Below are 12,900 nucleotides of genomic sequence, written 5' to 3' on the forward strand. Positions count from 1 at the left end.
GCTAAGTGGAGGTGTGCATTCAGGACCAAATTAAGAGGTTAACTGTCTGGGATGGTTACAGGGTACTGGTAGAAGAGACTATGCCAAAGGTAAAAACTGGGTGAGGATGAGATTCCAGGCATAAAAGCTCTAGGGCAAGAATGGGAAACCTCAGATCTGGGGCCAAATTCAACCCTCCAGTTCTCTTTTCTGACTTTCTGGACTAACCTCAGGCCACACACCCTCCCAAGACACACCACTCACCAGCCTGGCTTTGCATCCTCCTTGAGTGTTTTGACCTGGCTGGAAAGTATCCTTGAGCTCTGATAAGGCCTCTTGCTTGTTGGGGAAGATGACAGAGGTGTGTGTAGAAACTAGCCTACTGTACAGAGGTAAAGGTCACATTTGTAGCTCAGCCCGCTGTTGGCTCTGGCCAATCACCACTGGTATGTGGCCCCTGGAAGGCTTATCAGATGTAAATATGGCCCTTGAAAAAGTCTGCTCCATCCTGATCTAGCGTACTGTTTTGTTTAAGGGTCACTTTAACAATTCACCTAGGTGCAGGATTACTCAACAATGAATGTTCACTCCTCTGACTGTGGGTGCCCTTTGCGGGACTGTGCAGAACACACCCGAGCATTGTGATTGTGCTGGCCCGCCTCTCTATTGCCACAGCCATCAGAGGTTCCTACCAAACCTCAATTTAAATTATCCAATCGGCAGCATTGGTGGAGACGGGGTCAGCCAAGTGGGCCGTCAGTGAGCAGGCTTCACTCTGGTCTGCTCATGAGGTTTATTAGAGCACCCAGTAAAATAAATCTACATAGATACTAGGAAGATTGTCAGCAATCCACCCCCGCCAAAAAAGCTCAACAACTCTAGGCATTTCCTCAATTTTGAGTCCCAAAAAATAGGGGTAATTTTGTACACAGGGGCGTGTTATATACAGAAAAATATGGTATTTGGATTACTTTGTATGATTTTATGATCTTATTGTTTAAACTTACCCCAATAAAGGCCAATAACAAATAACAACATACTGAAGAATTTTCATTAACTTAGACATGAACGTAATTTATCAGGAAGACTAACCCATGTACAAATCCGAGTGTTTGGCACAGGAGTTGCTGAACTAGAAAGCCTGCGAGCTAAGTTTTGGACATCAGGAGTTTTGCATTGGCCTAGCCTATTTTGAATTTTCAGTAAAAACATGTATTTGTGGCTAACAGGAAGGGATCAGTAGGAGAAGTTGAGTCATAAATGTCTGTTTAAGTTGAAACATTCCCAGTTCTTTCAGCCCCAGATATGCAGTAAATTGCTGCCAGTGTAGCACTGCAGTTCCCCCTAGGAATTAAACCACATGAGAAGGCTCTGTTTGCTGGGAAAAATTCATCAGTGTCCAAGGGCCGTTTTATTTGGTTTTCTTACTGTGAATGTTCCTCCTGTTGATCCGTTTTAACTCTGCTGAGCTGGAATTGGCAGGCAAGCTGGTGAGGACGGCTTTGCATGCTTATATTTAGACAAATTCCAGAGGGCGAGTTCTGTTGCAATATTCAGAACAAGGGGCCCTGTGGCACCTTGAAGTCCAGCACATTTATAGCATAGGCTTTTATAGGTCAGTTTCACTCCTTGCCAAACTTAGGCTACTACATGCCTCAGGACTGAAACTCAACCATGTTTGAATATGTCTATGCTCACAAAAAAATAAATACCATAAATGTACCATAAATTTTTAACATGGGTTTTAAGATCCATGTTGATTTATTATTATTTTTTATCAGAAGCTGAAATAACCTATAGAGTGTCTTCAAATAAACACGGAGAAAAGTGGAGGTAGCCCCTACTGCACAAGTAGAAAACTGCAATAAAATAGCATGATAGAAACATCTTAGTATTGTAGCAGAGATGGGGAAACCTGTGGTCCTCCCCTCCATATGTTGTTGAACTCCAGTTCCCAGCAGCCCCAGGCAGTATGCTCAGTACCCAGGGATGATGGGTGTTGTTGTCCAGCCATGTCTGGAGGCCACACATTCTCCATCCCTGTGTTTGTAGGAACTTTGTAGGAACTTGTAGGGTTGCAGCTACATCCACACAGGGCCACCCACTGAAGCTGAATGTTGGAAGATTCAAGACAGGTAAAGGGAAGTCCTTCTCCATGCAGTGTATAGTTAAATGATGGGATTGGCTCCTGCAAGAGGCAGTAATGGCCACCAGCTTGGATGGCTTTAAAAAAGGCTTAGACAATGGCAGAAAGTGAGGAGGAATCAAAGAACCTTTTAATGAGGGAGAGCACAAAATATGGTCTGAAGCTCAACATAAAAAAACTAAGATCATGGCCACTGGTCCCATCACCTCCTGGCAAATAGAAGGGGAAGAAATGGAGGCAGTGAGAGAGTTTACTTTCCTGGGTTCCATGATCACTGCAGATGGTGACAGCAGTCATGAAATTAAAAGACGCCTGCTTCTTGTAAGAAAAGCAATGACAAACCTAGACAGCATCTTAAAAAGCAGAGACATCACCTTGCCGACAAAGGTCTGTATAGTTGAAGCTATGGTGTCTGTGAAGGTTCTAACTTGTGCCTGTTGAGTGGTTCTACAGGCCTGGATGTGGCGACATCTGGTTCTGTTGACTCCTGCTGGCCTTGAGTTCAATGGTCCTCTGATCATCAGGGTCAGGGTCTGGATACAAACCCAATCCAGCTCCTTAATAAATTTTGTTCCCCCACCAACGTTTATTTTTTTAGAAAAGTGTTAAGTAGAATTTGAAACTTGAGTTATTTTTTAAAAATGCATCTTTTTTGAAGAACGGATGTGCAGAGCGTGAAAATAACATCTGCTGAAAAGTAGAAATTGGCTCCAGGACCTCAGGGGAACTAACAGCTGGTCCTCCCCATCCCCGCCTGCTACAAGCTGAGTAGAAGCCACATCCTCCGGGGAACGCCTATTAGTGGCTTCCCTTGGCCTTCTCTTCCCTGCCCTTTGTTGCTAATTTATGCCTGTTTTATTAATCGGGATGGGCCATATGTTGTTTGGTGGAGCATAGACCTCAACCAATCCGTATGCATCTCTGCCTCAATAAGAGGGTGGTAGTAAAAGATTGAATTGACGATTTTAGACCCTTGCCTCCCTAGAGACCATATGTGCAATGAATACAGTGAAATAAAGGAAATGATTCATATCAAATCCTGCCCACCCCCCTTTATGAGAAAACCAGCTGCAAAGGAGTCTGGCATTTATTTCTGCATTTCTAATGACTCAGGGTGAAATGTATAGCAGGAAACTATGTGACAATGTGTGTGTAGGGAAAGGCTTTTGCATGTTTTTGCAGCAAATCAACACTTGAACTGCTTCCATTTTAGACCCAGAATGTGCCCCTCTTCTGGCCAGCTAAATTATTTGAGTGGAAACCCACAGATTCCAGCTAAGTTGGATGGGCAGCTTTGGAAAACATAGAAGAAACAGAATCCGAGTTTGTACAGAAATTAGTCAGCATCTCATAGTGGTCAAGATCCCATCAGAATCTCATTTATATCCTTAAGGGTAGCTGCTTTCGTTCAGAGGGAGATTTTGCATACTGATGTCTATCAATACCCAAGTTGATAGGAGCTTGAGTCCTGATGTCCCTTGTTCCACTTCCATAAGAACTGCATTGGTGGTGACATTGGAGCAGGGCCTTCTCAATGGTGGAACACCACTCCCCCCTAAAGTTTACGTGTCCCCCACCCTACAGGCTTTTGGGATGCCATGGTAATTGTTTTATTTCACTGGGTTATTGGCTTTGACTGATTTTATTTGGTTCTGGATCTTGCATATATTATTGACTTCCTGCTGCATTGCATTGCTAGTTTTTATCTTAATTGTGTGTCTCTGTGTGGGTGGTTTTTATTTATTTTTTTAAATAGCTAATTTGGAGGCCTATGAACAGAAAAGCAGGTTAGAAACATTTAAATAAATAATGAAAATGAAATGTAAACCACTACTCTCCTTCTCCTGCAATATGCAGCCAGAGGGGAGCATTGGGTATGTTCTAGGCTGCATTCTCAATTCACACGGCGGAGAGACCTGACATACTTCTTGGTGGCCGTCATGAACTGAATTCTACACTCTAGAATTTACCCACAACTTCCTGCAACATACAGGAAGTCCGTGGTAAACGTAGAAAGTGTTCACTCTAGCTTTAGTCTGAAAACTGGACTTGATATTCTTAATTACATGTGAATTGGGCATGCATATCTTTTTTATATTATTTTATTTGGTTTTCCAAATTAATACAAATCAGTCCAAATTATTTAAATTTAATACAATTTCTTACTTCTTCTTTTTTTTAAAGTAGGTTTCCCGCTCCTATTGCAAACATATGCCCATTACTTCCTGATGTAGCCACTTCATTCTTCTTTCATTTCCTCTTCATCCTTCTCTTGATGTTAGTCCAGGCATACCTTTTAAGCATATTTAAACATAAATGTTTTTGCATTTGGATGGTTATTTCCCCACTGTCCTTAACTAGATCCACTTCAATTGTGATTTTTCAGATCCATTTCAACTGGGCTTTGGGCCCAGTTTTGATGCTGAGACTGCCCTGGTCACCCTGTATGATATCTTGTGTTGGGAGAGAGATTGGTGGAGTGTGTCCCTGTTGATTCTCCTTTATCTCTCAGCATCTCTCAGTACCACTGAGCGTGGGGTTCTTGAGGGCTCATCCACACAAAGCATGGGTCTGAGCTATTTGCTGCTTGTCCGGTGTTTTCTAGACATGTTTTTGCCTTCGCCACACTGCTTTCCCCCAGGAAACCTGTTCTTTAGTGCTAAATTCGAACCAATGGCAACCTGAGGAAAACCCAGCTGATTTGTTCCAAGTCAGCACTAAAACATAGGCTTCCGCAGGGGAAAGCTATGGGCAAACGGAAGTGTGGATGAGCCCAGAGTAGAACTATTTTTCATGGTTCTACTGCTACATGGATTATTGGCTCCAGTTGGACAGTCATGGGGTTTGGGGATGTTGTTCGGCCCTGTGAAGCCTCTCATGTGGGAATATGCAGGGTTCAGGTTTTTTTAAAAAAAATAATTATTAAAGATTTTCTTAATACAATAAAGAGAAAAAAAGAAAAGAACAACAAAAAAGGAAAAAAGGAAAAACACTTACATCTTATACAAAAAGCATACCACATCCGAATCAATTAGACAGTAAACATATTTTCTTCGCTTTTTGGACTTCCTCACATCTCTCGTTCCTGCGTTCCTGGTTTATAAAACTTTAACCAGCAAATTATCACCTTATTTCAATTCTTATTTTATAATTTTCCAATATTGTGTCCCTAGCTTTAGATACTTTTAACCAAACCTTAAATACTTAATTTAGACATAATATTTATCCAAAACTTATCTTTTCTTAGATTTCACTTATGCAGGGTTCAGTTTTATCCCCTGTGACCAAACCGCTGATGGGGTCAGCCAGAGTTTGGAGTGCACTGCCATCAGTATGCTGATAACACGCAATGCTACTTCTTTACAGCTCAAGCAGCTGTGGCCGTGGATGTGCTGGATTGGCGCCTGGGTCTAAGTAATGAACTGAATAAGGACCAACAAAGTGAAGCTCAATCTAGATATGACTGAGACACTGTCAGTGGGTCAGTGAATCTAGATAAGACTAGATAAGAATCAGTGAATCTAGATAAGACTGAGACACTGTCAGTGGGTCAGTGAATGGAATGCATCCTGCTCTGAATGGGGTTATCCTGGACATCTGCACACCACCAATGATGGAATGTTTGGTGATTTGGTGTTCATCTTAAGTTGGGTGGGGTGGTTATGTATGATGGAGATGATAAACTCTTTTATAATAATTGTTTTCTGACTATATTGTTAACTTGCTTATTTTGTTACTGTATTTTTACCCTGGATGCAAATCACTTTGCAACATTTTTTTAGTGGAAATCAATATGTACATTTGACAAAAACTGAAAGCTAACTGTGCTGCCTACTTTTTTTCCAGGATGTGGTGCAGAGCTTTCTGGGACATCTGGATCTTTCCATAGCCCAGGATATCCAAACAAGTACCCTAACAATAGGGAATGTCACTGGTATATTCACACAGCCCCGGGTAGTAGCATTCAGCTCACCGTAGTGGAATTTGACGTTGAATACCATTCAAGTTGCAACTATGATGTTTTAGAGGTAGGTGGCTTTTATTAGGGCGGAAGGGATGACGACTCAGAACCAGGTCTTTTTACTGCCTAGAGTTTCATGAATGAAAAAAGGATCTGAAACATAGCCCTGACAATATGGACATGTCCCAGTTACCAACCCCCTCTATTTGACACCTGAACCTGAGGTGCAAGCACACCTGAGAAGCTAGTTTTGTTTTTGTTTTTTGCATGATGTACCACAGAGTTTTCAAATCCATTGATAAAGACTACCTCTTTTCTCAAGAGAGTTCATATTATCTTCTTGCTATCCCCCAGATTAGAAGTCACTTGTTCCTAAAATGATTCATGAAAGCTGATCAATCTGAAAGATATCCCTGCCTAAGAGGAAACAGGGAGTCTTAATTAACTATCAGGAGTTACTGCATGAATCTCTCTTCTTCCCCATCTCACCCTCCCTGCAAAGCCCTCTCTCTCTCTCTGTGCTGTTGTCTTACAGAAGTGTGCTAGGACATCGTGATCACAGCACAGTGAAACTACTGTTTTTGGAAACTTTTCATAGAATAATGGAAAAAACACAAACTGTTCTACTGTTGGCTATAGTGGTTTCAATTCAGAGCTCTCTTTTTTGAAAAGCATTTCAACCTATTTTGAGGGACTGTTTTGAACGTTTAAATACTGGTGACATAGCTAGCCTCAAGGTGTCTGCTTGGCACAATGAATTAACCTTGGAGGCCTCCTAGAGTTTGGCCAACCCACTCTCCTTCCTGCTCTTTCCCCCCTTGAGCTTCGATTGTTTCCATTTCCTCTGCCTCCAGCTTTCAAGGTCCATCCTGCTGCTGTGACCACTGTCTCCCTCTTTCTGTCTGGTCTCCTTTTCTGTCCCTGCAGGTCTCATGGTGCCATCTTACATCTAAGCAAGCTATCATTATGCTTCAGTCAGGCAAGGGACATAAATGAAGATCATACTTCGCAACCATTCCTAGGTTGATCCAGAAGTGAAAAAACCGTTAGCTGACATCTGGTATTTGACCACTGCATGCCTGCAGAAAACAGTACCAGTGCTAGTTTTAAAATGGAAGAACTTCCAAGTTGTATTTAATAATAATAATAATAATAATAATAATAATAATAATAATAATAATAATAGCAGCAGCTAGTTCTGGTGATGTACTAGCGAGATCTGTGGGGAGTAGATGGAGTAAAAGTTTCTGCCTATTTTTGGCAAGCAAAATAGTAAATCAGAAGATGACAAAAGTAGGCTAAAGTAGATTAAAAGAGGAAGATTGAGGTGACCTATTTAATGAGCCTGGAGATGAAAGAGCAGAGAAATTTGATATGAGGATTGTGATAGTAGGAGGAGTCACTGATGAGGGTGCTTTGAAGATAGGAGGCTTGAGAAGACTCAAAGGGTGAGAGATGAGCTGATGATGTGCAACGGAAGAGAGCAGCTCCATGGAGTCATGTGTCCGTTCCTGGGTGCCTCGTCTTTAGAACGGCATTGACAAACTAGAGCATGTTTAGAGGAGGATGCTCAGGAGGGTGAGAACTCTAGAGAACAAGTCCTATGAGAAATGGGTGATAGGTCTGTTTAGCCTGGAGAGGACGAGACTAAGGGAAGTGAAATATACTCGGAGTCCTGCAGTGATTTCATGTTCTTTATTGCAGCCTTTAAAACAGTGATTGGATTTTCCCCCACACCTCAGGCTTTTATATACATTATTTACACAATGATTGGCTGATTCTGCTTCCCTCTTGGAGCCTGATTGGGCTGCTACTGCAAGCCAATCAGTTGTTGCATTCTAGGATCCTACCTGCCTATTGTTCTAGGATCCAAGCTTAGTACATAACAGGAAGAGATGATAGCACTGGAACTATGCAATCTCCAGTGTAAGACCAGACCCCTCCCACTCTTTCCATGGAACCCCAGCGACACTTTGCAATCACCCGCATCTGTCATAATCACCATGTTATGATTGCTCGGCAGAACTTTGAACTCGCTGACCATTTCTCAGTCCTTCAGAGCAGCAGCACCAAGTTGGCATTGCAGTTTAGATGTGAAAGAGCTTTGCGCCATCCTTTCCTGCTCCACCTCACCCCCCTTCTGCACACTGTATTCTTCTCCCTCCCTCTCAACCTCCTTCTCAGTCCTGCAAAGCAGGATAAAGCTGCATATTTCCTTCTGCTTGAACCTCTCTGTTCTCTCTCGGGGAGAACAGTCAGATCTCAGCGGGGGCCAGTTTTACCCATTGAAATCTGCACCACGAGGATGGTCGGCCATATGAAATGGCCTCTCTCTGTTGCTCATAACTTTGGAATGCCGGCTTGATTGTCACAATAAACAGAACTAGCAGAGCAGAAGCAAATGGCAAAAGCCAGACTAAAACCACGGGCTTTATTGATCTGTGCTGCACCCTCTGTGTGATCTGTTGGAAGAGAGCTATTTTTCCCCCCCTCTCTCTCTCCATAGGGGTGTTCTGATTCGTGAACAGCTTTTTTTCCATTCTATTCCAGCATATGGCTCTTCTGCATGGACCACACCCCAATATTCTTCTAAGCTTCCTGCAGCTTTTTCCCCTCATGTGGGATTCATGTGGTAACAATTGGAGGTTTTTCACCCCCTTTATAGTCAAAACCAAACTTTAAAAAAATATATGAAATATTTCTTTTCTGTCATGGAAACAGTCTGGCTTGTCTCTGCTCCAGCCTTTGTGAAAGCATCTGACGAATTGGCATCCGCAGCAAAAGGCGGGGGGTCGGGGGGAGAAGCCACTCCTCAATCGCTTGGCTTTTGAAATAGCCTTTGCATTTTTTGAAACTGTACAAAAGGCAATTGTGAAACTAGTGGTTGATGCGAAAGGGCATTGAACCAATTAAGGACCAAGCGAGGGGCGATGACTCAGATGCACAGCTCCTGCTCAATCTTTTAAAACTTTTCTTTTGAAATAGCGGCCATGTAGGGGTGGGGGAATCCAGATTGGAAGCAGGGTGTGGAAAGGGGAAGTTTAGCCTTTCTCTTTCTTCAGTTTTCCAGATAAAAATTGCCCTCACTGCTGTTTGCCCATGATAAGAAAAAGACAAATGTATGGCACCCTTCCTGTAGGGTCTACCCACAAATCCATTTCCCCCTCTTTTCCCCCTTTGATTTTCAAGCAATTCATCTGCTTTTAAGGGACTGGGAATATGTGGCCCTCCAAATGTCATTCAACCACAACTCCTATCACCTTTGGTCATTGGCCATTCTGACTGGGCATTATGGAAGCTCCAAGTCCTAACGACAACTGGTTATCCATCCTGCTTTTAAGATATTAGGACCGAGACCAAGTAGGGCATTATGGATGGAGGCTTGGGTCCAGAGTGTTGCAAATGGAGTTCCACTCATGCAAGAGGGCTTTCACATTTCCCCCCTTCCTCCTGTAGCCTCTTGGGCCAATCAGAAGCTGTTCTTGAAGGCTGGTGGACTTTCCAATAATGGCATGGGATGGGATTGAAGTGTTGTAACTGGGCAGGGAATAATTAGAAACCAGCGTGTTATTTGTTGGAACTTGGCTACTGATTCAGGCTCTGGAATGGTGCTGGTAGCATAACAAGTTTCCTTAACATGGCTATATACAGCTTCATGGCAGGGCACTTAAGGCAGGCACATAGCAAGTTTTCTCTTAGTATGAGGGAGGGAAGAAGTCTGGAGGCTTAGTTCTATTTCTCAGGGCAGTGTACGTTAGATTCACTGTGCCGAAACAGAACACAATTGGCAACTCTTCCTTGTGTATGTGAAAAGACATGTCTCCTGAGCATGTAAGATACTCATAGGATCCCTGCTAGAAATTTGAGGGAGGCCCAGGACGCTAAGCTTCAGCTTGCCATGATCTTTGGCTGTATACATATCATTGATTTAAAGTGCATGACTTTCCCCCAAAGAATGCTGGGAACTGTAGTTTGTTAAGGTTGCTGGAATTACAGCTTTGTGAAGGGTGGACCACAACTCCCAGGATTCTTTGGAGGAAGTCATGTGATTTAAATACATGGTATGTATGCAGCCTCCCATCTTGATTTTCCTCTAATTTTGTTATTATCATTATCATTACTAGTAGTAGAAGCAGCTTAAAAGAGGTACAGACACATACTGTACCCTTCAAGTGTCCCTATTTTCCCAGGACATTCCTAGAATTACCGAAGCCATCCCAACTTCTGATTTGATCCTGGAATGTCTCATTTTCCCCCTCAAGCCCTTCTGCCACTGAGCTCGGGTTGGAGGATGAGCCAGGGCTTGCGTCTGCATTGGAACCCTTGTGAAGTAGGAACCTCACGCGCAGGGGAAGCAGTTCCCCGCTGAAGTGGAGGTGGCGGATACATGCAGCACTCTTGCTGGCCCCTCTCTGCTTTCACCCAAGCCACCACCACCACTGTCATGGTAGCCTAAGGTGTGACACAGGTGGAGGAAGGGAGCAAGCAGCTGCTAGGTAGACTCATGCAGCAGCATGCGTCTTTTGGTGCTGTGCTTCCATGCAAGCCAGCTGACTTGTGTGTCAGCGTGACACACATCGCGATTTTCAGCTGAGGAATGTTGGAGGGTATGCAGACATTTGATGATCTGTACACACAAAGGATTCAGGTGTCGAAGCTCGCTTTCTCCAGAACCTTCTAAGGTGATCAAGAAAGCTCAGCATCATAACAAGCCCTTGCTTCACCCATTGTATAACGCTGCCCACCATGCCCTGATTGGCTGTGATGATAGTGCAGAACATGGGAGGTGCCTTATATAATAGGCTTTATAGAAATATGGAAATTCCATACTGGGACAGGGATGGGGCTGAGATGAGTATGTTGGCTCTGCCCCTGCACCCTCATTGCCCTCCCCAGACTGATGGCCAACTATTTAATAAAGATCTCCTTTTAACAGCAGTTCCATTCATTTCTGTAATATCCACACCATGTTTCAAGAACCGATAGGACAGAGGAGTGATTATAAGTTCGAATCACATGCCCTTTCTCTAGTCAAGAAGCCAAAATGCTGCCACTCTTTCAAATGAAAGCATAGATTCTGACCTTTGAGCCACTAAACTAAAGTAAGATACACTCAATTATCTGTATACATTTTGTGGGGTGTGTGAAATATCATGGTTCAGTGAAGGCTTATTATTTTAAATTCTCCATTATTCAAAGCAATGGAATTGGAGGGGCTGTCCTGTTCTTTCCACTGAGTATTTTCCTTGGGAAAACACGGGACTGTTATTTTCTATAATTCATATAGGAAAGGCATGGCAGGGTGGAGCGCATCTCATTGTGACAGTTACATTCAAATAGAATGAATCAAAAGGAATATTGTTGATATATATCTAGGACTTATGGGACTGATTCACTTTGCAAAACATCTGTTCAAGAACCTTGGCTTAGGAGTTGGAAAGAAAATCCCTTTGGGGGTTTAAATATGCAGCTGACTAAATGTACAATGGAGAGGTGTTTGCAGCAGTTCTCAAATTATTACCACAATATCATTCCTCAGGGGTATTAAGGTTTATTAAATTATGAAAATGAGAATGCTTAGTTGGGTTTAGCCTGATTTTCTGTGTGAGTATAATCCTAAGTAAAAGACAGTTGTCACCATCATAATCTCTTTGTACTGTATTTATGTTCACAAACACCCATAAACTACAGCAGTTAGGGCAGGAGTTCTCAACATAGTGCCTTCAAGATACGGTGGGACTGCAACTCCCATCAGCCTCAGCTGGCATGGCTACTGGTTAAGGACAATGGGAGATGAAGTTCAGTAGTATCTGGAGGGTACCACTTTGGCTACTCCTATGCTAGAGGATAGTTTGATTAACAATGGGCAGATGCACACCAGAAACCTAAAGCATATGCAAAGTGCATTTAAATTACACAACTTCCCTTAACTGCTCCTGGGAACAAAAGCTTCTCCCCTTGCAGAACTACAGTTCCCAGCACCCTTAATACACTACACTTCCCAAAAGTCATATGCTTTAAATGTGTGTTGAATGTGCTTTAAGTGTGTGGTGCTCTCTTGGAGCATTTGCCTGAACTCACAAAGGTTAAAGGTGTATAGAGAACACATGAAAACACCACAAATGTTGAACACAAAGATCCAATGGGGACTTCTATATGGTCCCACTGAACTTAGAAGCTTCCCCAATATCTGGAAACCTTTCTTTCCTAATGCATGTAGAGCATTACCATTATCACTTTGGATCAGGGCCACACTTTTAGCCCACTCCCAATGTTGCAGCTCCTTCCTCAGACTACCACATGTTGCCCATGACTATCTGAAGAAGAGCCCCAAAGCGTGAGATTCTGATGGTGGGTAGGGGCTTGACACAATTAGAAAGCCCATCAAGGATGGGGCTATAAGTGTAAAAAAAAAAAAAAAATCCAGGCAACTCCTAGAATCAGAGCCCAAAATATTAAATTCAAATATTGCAGTTGGAATGATTTATTTCTTATTTGCACTTGTCCAGCATCTCATAACATGAGATCTCTAGGCGACATACAACAATTAGCTTTTTATGAAAGTAACATAGAATAGTGCAAAAACAGACACGACATAAAGATCCCAAATAAAACAAGACAATAAAAGCCATGTAGCTCATATTAAAAAAGCTGAAAAGAGCTGAAACCTGGCCAGCTACCACTAAAACATAGACCAGCAGTAATAAAGCAGGCATAAATAGGGATGTCAAGTTTTATTACAAAATGTTAAAAGTTGTTAAAAGGCCTTGGAGAGCTTAAAAATCTTTGCTTAGCTCGGAAAATATGTTAATCT

General features: G+C 42.6%; 1 protein-coding gene and 1 long non-coding RNA gene across 3 annotated transcripts in view; one reads left to right on the forward strand and one right to left on the reverse strand.

Moving 5' to 3' along the window:
* Window positions 1-12,900, forward strand: part of CUBN (cubilin) — a 130,342-nt gene that overhangs the window by 60,797 nt on the left and 56,645 nt on the right. For both annotated transcript variants that reach the window (XM_083704489.1, XM_083704490.1), the window contains one exon: window positions 5,972-6,153. In XM_083704489.1, coding sequence (XP_083560615.1) covers window positions 5,972-6,153 — 182 coding nt within the window. The remainder of the gene's footprint in view (window positions 1-5,971; window positions 6,154-12,900) is intronic.
* On the reverse strand, window positions 4,292-8,210 carry LOC310828148. The gene is made up of 3 exons (XR_014556724.1): window positions 8,070-8,210; window positions 7,092-7,165; window positions 4,292-4,418 (listed from the first exon to the last, which is right to left on the reverse strand). It is a non-coding gene; the product is annotated as an uncharacterized lncRNA (long non-coding RNA).

Source organism: Podarcis gaigeae (genome assembly GCF_964106915.1).
Source record: "Podarcis gaigeae genome assembly, chromosome: 12".
Classification (NCBI taxonomy): domain Eukaryota; kingdom Metazoa; phylum Chordata; class Lepidosauria; order Squamata; family Lacertidae; genus Podarcis; species Podarcis gaigeae.